The following is a 10031-nucleotide window of genomic DNA, read 5'->3' on the forward strand; positions in this document are numbered from 1 at the left end:
GGGTAATGAGGCGCGCGCTCAAGCGAACCAAAGCATTGTTTGGGTGAGAAGTAGCAACTGAAAAGACATGGCAGACAAGCCAAGGCCCCCCAACCTTTATGAATTGTATTCGAAACCCTACCCTACCCCCTCCCTATTCCCATTCAATATTTCAATACGATTACATTTGTGGATGCATCCACAAAATTTTAAAACAACAAATGCGAATATGAAATTTATATATTTAATTTCAAAAAGAAACTAAAAAAAAAAAAAAAAAAAAAGGAAAAGGCATCCAATTTTAAGCTAAAGCGAAAAATTAAAAAGTAGAAAATTTGTACATGTACCAGTCCAACACCGTAGTAGCTACTAGTAGTAGTAGATAAGGATAATGGAAAAAATGGCGACAAAATTTCCCGGCTTTTTTGTACAGACAGAAAACAAACTGAAGCAAGATCCTTCCCGCCGGTAATATACTTGCAATTTTCCAATCAGCAACTCAATGCCTCATACTTGACTTGAATTGGGCGGTTAAACCCAACCTGCGACAGCAAACTCCCCACCACCGCAATGTCTCTGCAAAACACCCCTTGGAACGACGCTGCCGCCGCTGCTTTCGCTTCCGCTGACGAGGAGTGCGTGTTGTTGTTGTTATGATTACTACCGTTCCTATTGCTAGAATTGAAAGAACAAGAGGAGGAGGATTCCATTCGAGATTCTTGGGCTTGGGTTTGGGACACTTGCACTTGAATTACTGCGGCTTGAGCTGCCTGTAATGCAGCTGCAGCCTTCTTCCTCTGTTTCTCCGCTGCCTCCTCCTCCGCGATGGTTGCCATCACGTTTGAATAACCCTTTTGCAGCAATCTGTAAAGCAACAGAGCCGACATCTTCGCTTTATCCCTAATTGAATCCACATCCCGATCATCCGCCAGCTCACACCGATCAATGAAAATGGTAGCCTTATCGGGCTTGTGTCGTAAACAGAGCAGCAAATGCGCTCTCTCCAACTCAGACCTCGAACACCCGCGTCGCAACCCAATCAAAGCATAGTAATCCACGTTCCCTGTTTCCCCTGAAGCCACCCTCTGCTTCAATTGCTGTATCTTGGTCGTCAGCAAACACAGCTTCCCCGGAATCTCCCTGTATCTCACGTTGTGCCGCTTCCACGCCGGCCCCGGCAGCTTCCGATCCCTCAAGATGGAATTGTACAGAAGCTTCAAGTGCTCCAGGTCATGTAAGCAATCCGGCAAACACCTGATGGTCTCCAGAAGTGAGGCTCTCCTGTCCAATGCTTGTATATAACTCGGCTCAAGAGCCAGAGTCCGATTGCAGTCCGCGATCGCCTCAGCGATCCGTCCCGCCGCCCGGAAAGCGGAGGCGCGCTGCATGTAGCACTCTGCCAGGAATCCCTGTGGGGCTCCACGCCGGCCGTCCACGATTTTGGAGAAGTGGCGGATGGCCTCTGAGTAAAGGCCTGCGTCGAGGGCAGCGATTGCGGCGGTTCGGCGGCGGAGATGGAGCTTAATGTGGCTAAGGAGATGGGTAACGGTTTCGGACTCGGATAACATCCTAGGAGGCGTGGCGGGTGCGTTGGCGGAAGAGACTGTGTCGTTAGAGAGATTGAAGCTGGACAGAGAGAAACTGTCGTCGGACCAGCATATGCTTTCGCGGCGGAATGCGGCGGACGCGAGGCGTTTCCCGGTCTGGAGAAGAGCCATGGCGTCCTCCATTAGGCCAAGGTGGTAACACGCCTGGCCCAGAACCAAATACCTGTGTCAACACGTGGTAAATTAACTCAATTAGCAATTGTTTTTTATTTTCAATAATAACATCAAATTTATAAGAAAATTTTAACGAAAAGTTTTAATATTGTTCATTTTAACAAAAAATAATATTTTTATACTAAAAAAATCAGTTAGGATATTATTCACTTTATCCTTTATTTTGTTCTTATTCTCAAATTCAAAATTTTCAAATTATTTTCATTAATTTTCTAATTTAAAGCAAGAAATGGTACCCTAAGTTTATAAAATGGTGGGGCATATGCGATGTGACTAGGTTTCGAAATGTGAATGCCAATTGGGTTATATTTTATTTATTTTTAAAATTGGTTAGCTGGCTCTGCAAATATGGAAGTCAAATTTTCCGGAACACAACTGGAATTCATCCTTCTCATGTCCAATTTGCCCCAAGTCCCGAGTACTCTTTGAACAAAGATTTTTCCAACTCAGCTACATAAGTGTACCAAAACATTACAAAGGACCACCCTACCGAACTGGTTAAACCAAGTTGAACAAACACACAAAATAGGATTAGTGGTTTTTTTTTTTTTTCTTTCTCTCTCTTTTGAAATTGGGGGCCGAAAATCGAGGATTTCATTTACAAAAGTTGGCAGGTGCATTTATTAGTGAAACGTATAAGGCACAACAAGAAGGCTGATCTGAAAATAAATAATACTCGTAAAGTCATAAAAAGCATAACACAGAAGAAAAACAATTTTAGAAATCGAACGCGCATTAACCAATGGAACAGAACACAACACAACAGAGCAGCAATCAATCCGAGGGGTTTAATTTACCTCCAATGCCCTTCCTTGTCGCCGTTTTTACAGAGGCCTGCCATGACCTTCTTCTTCAAGTCCGAGACAGAGAAGCACTTGAAGGAAGGATCCCGATCCGGCGAGCTGGAGGACGAGTTGCCACTGTTGGAGGAGAGAAGCTTGACTCGCTCACGGGAATGGGGCTGAGACGAATTGTCAGAGCCACCGGAGGATGAGGAGGAGGAAGAGTCGTCGGTTGCCATTTTGAGGCTGGGAATGTAGTCCTGGAGCATATCGGCGACCTCCTTGAAGCGGCGGAGATAGAGGAGAGACCTGGCCTTGAGTTCGAGGGCTTCCTCCAGGCGCGGGGAGATGGCGAGAGCCGCGTCCAGAAGGCCCACCGCCGATGCTACCTCGCTGTATTCGTGGGTCGCAATCAGGCTTCTGGCATCTTTCATATACTTTTCCACAATCTGTGCAATCAAGATTACCATCAAAGTTTAAACTAACATTCTGTAATTGAGTTCTGTACAAATGTATATGTATAATTATTGAGTAAAGGATGAATCAACTAAGTAAGAAATAAGATGAAAAGCAATACCTTTCGGGTGCTGAGCCACCAGTGCTTCTTCTCATTGGAAGTGGAAGAGAGACAGGAAGATGAATTGGTAGTAGTCATTGTTGCTGTTAATCTCTTGTAAGAGGCTTCACCATTCACCATCAACCCCCTCTCCTCTCCTCTCCTCGCCTCTCTTCCCTTCTCTTTTCTCTCTGCAATATTCCCTTCCAAACAAGGCAAGGGAGGGGAGGGGAAGGGAAGGGAAGGAAGCACAAATATGTACTTATATATGGAAGCAAAAAAAATGAAAGAATAAGAAGATGAGAGAAGGAGAGAGGGAGGAGAAGGAGGCGGACGATGATTTAAAATCTGCTCGAAAATTTGGAGAGTAATTATAAGGGGAAGAAGGTGGTGGAGAGAACAAAGCCCTCTTTTTTATAATAATAATTATTATTAATAAAAGAAATTGCCAGCTTTGACTCTTGATAATAGAAATAAAATAAAATAAAAAGGAGAGAGAAAAAGGGTTTCATCCTTGAAGTTAAGAGTAATGTTATTCATATCATATTTTTAAAGAATTGTTATTAGTACTTTAAAAATTTTATTTTATACTTCTCATAAATGTATTTTTCTTTCTAATTATAGAAATTTTGGAGTGCCAAATAAGATTTTTGGAGTACTAATAATAATTTCTTATTTTTATACTCAATTTCTATAACACCCGAGGTAACATCTGATGTGGACAACTACATCATTTGAAAAATTTGCAAAACCAAGAAAAGAAAGAAGAATAACTCTTCGTATATCACAATCATTATTTAATTAACTAATTTTATTTAATAATTAGTTTATTAAATAATAAATTAAATTTAAAATTTTTATTAATTAGTTATCCACATTAAATATCATCTATGATGATATAAAAATATAGAACAACAATATTGTATAAATAACATTACTGTGAACTTAATAGCTGGCAGCCCCACCAAGCACACACCTCTCGCTGCACACTGTGGTTAGATTCTCTCTCAAGTCTCCCAACCCTACGACCCTATGATATGACCAATTACAGTGGGTGCACCCGGTCACCGCATGGTTCTGACTGGATATACCCGGTGATCTATCACGGGTTCTTGGGTTCAACACTTCATCCTTGTGGGCGTAAAAGATAGGTACGGGTTTGTTGTAATAATATATTCGATTTACTTGACATTTTGCCATGAATGTTTTGATTAGCAGATGTTAAAATGAGATCGGAAATTGTTATTAGTATTTCAAAATTTTTATTTTTTATTTTTTATAAGTGTAAATTTTTTTTTTAATTATAGAAAGTTTGAAATGTCAAAGAAGATTTTTGAAGTGATAATAATAATTCCCAATAAAATTATAAAATTATGATGTTTTTAAGAAAAGGTTTGTCATCTTTTGTTGCAGCAAATGCAGTCGTTCATATAATTTAACGCCGCTCTGTGGGTTATACATTAATGACCATTAATTGTCCTATTATGGCTGGTAATATGGATTAATAGCGAACTCTACAGGATAAGTAAGATTAAGAGTAATGATGAATGAACAAATTGAGGACGCCCAAAGATAGACATATTAAGTATTTGAACAAATTGAGGACGCCTAAAGATAGACATATTAAGTGTTTGATTCATTGATAAGAGGGTGGTTAAGTAATAAGTATAGTTTATCTATTAATTTAAACTTACACGATAAAAAATATAAAAATAAAAAGTAATTTCCATGTGTGGTATAGTGTGACATGTGAAGGCGCTTTGATATTTTCTTTTTAAAATTTTTTGGGCCAGTATAAGATGCTTCTTAGCGATACAAAAGCAAGTTTTCATGTCTTTATTTAGAAGATTTGTGAGGACCAAATATATATTAATCACAAGATTATATTTATTTAGATTTAAAAGTTTAAAATATTTGATAATTTAATAAGCAAAACCAACTTAAAATTCGTGGACTATTAGGAAACTCATTTTCTTGTTTTGGTTTATCAAGTTGTCAAATATTTTAAGCCTTTAGATCTAAACTAATATAACTTTGTGGTTAATATGCATTTAGTCTTCACAAATCTTAAGGACCTTAGGAGAGTAGGACTTAGTTTCATAAACTAAAAGAAAAGCTTGTACAAAAAGCAACTTTTTTTTAGAGAATATGTTCTTTGAATTGTTCGAAATGAATGATTAAGGATGAGATAAGTTTGTCTCTAAATTTCAAGAAATGGAAGAAAGATAGTAAGTTTGATGATATGATGATTCTAACAGTAAAATGTAAAGAATTTTATAGGGAATAGAGAAAATGAGAAAGGGGGATTAATAAAATTGGATCGAGTGGGATGATAAGCAAGCGAGCAAGGTAATTTTAATTTATAGGACCGGGGAGAAAGTAGAAAAAGCGACCCTTGCATTGTAAGGCACAGGAATCATGCTTTTCCTTTTGCTTTGCTTCGCCTTTATAATTTTTCACCGACATTTCATATTTCTTTGATTATTAGCACATGAAATATGGATGGATGGGTGGATAGACCGCCACTTGCCAGCATCAGCATGGGCATGGGCTTTGTCTCTTCCACTTGTATAATTAACTTAATTTCCCCTTCTTTCCCTTTCCCATTTACCTTTCCTCTCTGCCTCGAGTCTGGAGCAGCGAAGAGCGCCGTGCCCCCACCAAAACCCAAACCCTACCTCACAGAAAATCATTCATTCATTCCTGCCATTCTCTTGGCCACGTCACCTTGTGATCTTCTAAGCATATGTACAAGTGTCGGGTCCCGCGTTTCAAGGACCACTCCAAGTGTCCAGATCAGCCAGACTCTTGGACAATGCTTGCCTTGCTGCCACCACCACGATGGCAATGCCCTCCCTTCCTTTTCTTCCATTCTCAGTACATTATTGGGGTTGGGGTTGGGGTTGAGGGTTGTGTGTGTGGTTATTATGGTGTCTATTGTAGGATCAATCATTTTAATATCGCACATGATCCCCAACCCAAGTTCATAAACAGATAGCAGTGGCAGCAGCTTATATTTCTATACCTAAATGTGTTATGAAGCTTAGAATAATTCCTCCTAGTTCCCTGCAGGCAATAAATTAATATACTGAAATTCATAAACGAATTAATGCATCCTTTTATTTTTTTTTTCATAACTAAATAGATCTTTCTTAATTGTCACTTAGTACTACGGTATTTCTCTTTACTTGTAAATAAAAAGTTTAAGGTCGCAATTTTGAACCACATTATTGCTAGTCTATTGTGAGGCTTAGTCCACTCCCACACCCTCTCAGTGTAGATAATATTGTCTGTTAAAAAAAATAGATCTTTCTCGATTATGTCAAGAGAAATGCTAAGGAGACATTCTCAAAGTGAAACTCTTCATGGACTCTCAGTCACCTCATGTTTTGTAAACTAAATGACATGAAATTGATGATTGAATTATTACTTAAGTGTTGATTAGCAATGGTTGTTATTGCAATGGCCAAGCCAAAAAAACGACGACGGGGCGCATCGCCAGCCCCCATCCGCTTCCCTCCCGACAATTTCAAGCACTCTTTGACTCTCTTTTCAAAGTCCTTTTCATCTTTCCCGGTCGGATGTGGAACGGTCGAAAGCCGGTCCGCCGATCGGCTCGGGGTGTGGACCATTTCGTATTGATGACGCATCATTTAGTTTGCAAATTAGTCTACCTAGCATTACTCAAACCTTAATCATACTCACATTTTTGTAACTCACACACAATTATATGAACCAAATGAATTAAAATTCGACATATATTTTTAATTAAATTCATGAGAAACAACTACAATAATTATACCTAACTAATTAACGGACTCCTCCTACGTGAAGACATGAAGAGATGAAGACACGAAATTTGAAGTCTTCCAACTCATAAGAGATGGGCGTGGTATAACTACACCATTATTTGCTTACAAGGCCATTAATTGTTCACCACATTGGTTATTATATATGAGAATTTTATGCCTTCCTTTATTTTGCATTTAAAAAAAAAAAAAAAGTTCAGGTTTGATGACTATTTTATTTTTCGTTTTTAGATGTTGCGTTTGAGGTACAAAAAAAGTATATGGGAGGAAGGAAGGATAAAGAAGAGTAGTGTGAAGGTTGAAAATAAATAAAAAAATGAATGAAGACAAAATGAAAATAAAAAGAAAAAAACAAAATGGTTATGAAACGATCCCTAAAATACAATGAAGTTTTTGAAGCTTTGTTTCAATATTGTGGCTTAAAACAAATGCAAGGTCAATACAATGGTTCCCATTGAAAATATAGTTGTCGATGATGTAATTAACATTAAGAATGGGGGATGATTGATGAAAATATTAAATTCTTGTTGGAATGAGATTATTATGGGATGGGGACATACTAGACAATAATGGAGGCTAAGTTTGTTGCTCTTGCTCCCATAGGTTGGGGACCATTTGGACTCATGCGGGGGTCTACAAGTCAAGGCAAGGGCCAAGGGGTTTGGTTTCTTCCGATATCCACACAGAGATATGAGAAATGAGATGGCTGCAACTCGGAGTTGTACAGCTAGGAATTTAGAATTCCAGCTTGTAAACCTTGGGACCCAACCTTCCTTATAACTCGATGAAGAAGCCCATTTTTTAGGTACAAGCCGTCAATACATGATGGATCGATCGAGTTATTGCATTTGCATGTGTGTCATTCTGGTGTGAGCTAGCTACCTACGTGTCTTGTGTCTAATCTATATTTGGTATTGTAATATGGTAGTGAATTATTTCAGATCGATCATTTTCATTTTCTGGTGTTGCATACATACATACATACATACATACATACATACATACATATAACAGATTTGGATTCTATTATTATCTCTTTATCTCTTTCTCCCATCTGTCTCTCAGCAGCTGGACTCTTGGGAGGAAACAGAAGAGAGCAATCTAGTTCAATTTTATCGGATATAGGTTTTGTACTGCTCTCAACTCTGAAGTGTATGTGTTTGTGTGTATATATATTATATTATATATGCAAAAGAAAAGGGGAAAAAACATGTAAAAACATATGACGTGTCGACTCAGGAAGAAAGGATCTCATCATCTTTACGTTAGGGTTAGGCAGGATGGCCAGGTCGGGTCCTGGAAACCTTTGTTTTCTTCCATTTCCCTGCTCGTAATGAAGAACATGCATGTTTATGTAGTGTAGATTAAATAAAAAAAAGGCAAAAATTATCTTCTTTAGTAGAGTTATAGACCACAATTGGTGTTATTTTATTAGACTTTATATATTTTGGACTTATCTCCCAATATATGTTGTGGGACATATATATGTTCATATGTCTGGTTTGATTGTATATTTTGGTCGAAGAGTGATTTATATGCAACAAGATGTTAAAGTGGCGATATTTTAAATTTGATACACGATATTATATGTTTTAATCTTGAGTAAATTGTAGCAATGATCCTTTAATTTTAACTTAATTGGAGCAATAGTTCCTTAAATAAAAATCCATTACCATTGGTCCCTCAACTCATCAAAACGTGCAGCTATAATCCCTTAATTAAATTTCATTACCATTGGTCCCCCAACTTTAATTCAACTGAAGAAACAGTCTCTCAACTTTAACCCAATTGTAACAATGGTCATTCCAACATAACCCATTTTGACAAAATTCTGACGAAGTTGATGAAAATGACCATAGCTACACGTTTTGATGAGTTGAGAGACTCCAATTGTAGCAATGGTCCTTCCAACATAACTCAGTTTGACAAAATTCTATCAAAGTTGACAAAAAGGATCATAGCTACACATTCTGATGAGTTGAGGGACCAATGGTAATGAATTTTTAGTTGAAGGACCATTGCTCCAATTTAATTAAAGTTAAGAGACCATTGTTACAATTTACTCTTTAATCTTTCTACATAACATTGCATGAAAAGTTTAAAACATTGTCATCTTGACATACAAGCTATTGTTAGGGATTATATATATGATCAGATCTAGGGACACACGTTTTTGACATTCATTTTATACTGCTCACTTCATAATGTATTTTAACGATCCGTCTACATATATATATATGTATATATCAGATGTTTGTGATCCGACGGCTTCAAAACATTCCCCCTCAGTAAAGAAAACAAGAAAAAAGGTAAATGTGAGGAACTTATTCAATATTCGACTATATATATATATATATATAAGAACTCCATTATGCTTCTTTCCAGAAAATGAATTCCTACCTTATGGCGCGTTTACGTACCCGTAATCGGAATCAAAATGTGGAATTGAATTCTGATTACGGACTACTCTAGTGTTTACTAAATCTGGAAGAATTGAAAAAGTGGCGGGACCCACAAAAATTTTGGAATTCAATTCCTTCTTTTGAAGGAATTGGACTCCTAAGATCTATGAGGTATTTCAATTCCGCCTGCTGTGGGGAATTCGGAATACAAATTTTCTACCACTTATATCCTCACTTTATTTTTAAAATTCTAGCACTATCCTTTGCATTAACACAGAAGATCCACCTGCCGTTGTCCAACGATAATGTCCAGTGCTACTCCCTCCTCCAACACCGCAACCACCCATGCCCAAGGACGCAACCCAAACCCACTACTCCCACTTTCCGCCATATCTCTATGTTTCCCCAGGAAAATTTTGAAATCAAAATGCACTGGGTTAGAGAGAGAGAGAGAGAGAGAGAGAGAGAGAGAGAAAATAAGGAGAGAAAGAGGGAATGATGGACTTACAGTGGAGTTTATTTGCCATCAAATGCTCAAGACTTGAAATAAATAAACTTGAATTATAATGGAATGGATTGAGATAGTGAGAGGTGGCGGTGAGGAGTGGGTTCTTCGGGAAGAGAAAGATAAGATTGGTTTGGAGTTGAGTTGTTTTTTATTTAAATAAATATATATTTATTTTTTTTATGAATTATTATATAAAATTTTGTTATATAGATTT

General features: G+C 37.7%; 1 protein-coding gene across 1 annotated transcript; it reads right to left on the minus strand.

The window, feature by feature from the left end:
• Nucleotides 1-278: 278 nt before the first annotated feature.
• On the minus strand, nucleotides 279-3485 carry LOC137716012 (uncharacterized). The gene is made up of 3 exons (XM_068455401.2): nucleotides 3120-3485; nucleotides 2558-2991; nucleotides 279-1749 (listed from the first exon to the last, which is right to left on the minus strand). Exons 1-3 carry the CDS (start codon nucleotides 3237-3239, stop codon nucleotides 471-473), a joined length of 1833 nt encoding a protein of 610 aa, XP_068311502.2. The 5' UTR covers nucleotides 3240-3485; the 3' UTR covers nucleotides 279-470.
• Between the last annotated feature and the right edge of the window lie 6546 nt (nucleotides 3486-10031).

Source organism: Pyrus communis, chromosome 3, assembly GCF_041283825.1.
Source record: "Pyrus communis isolate YQ-2024b chromosome 3, ASM4128382v1, whole genome shotgun sequence".
Classification (NCBI taxonomy): domain Eukaryota; kingdom Viridiplantae; phylum Streptophyta; class Magnoliopsida; order Rosales; family Rosaceae; genus Pyrus; species Pyrus communis.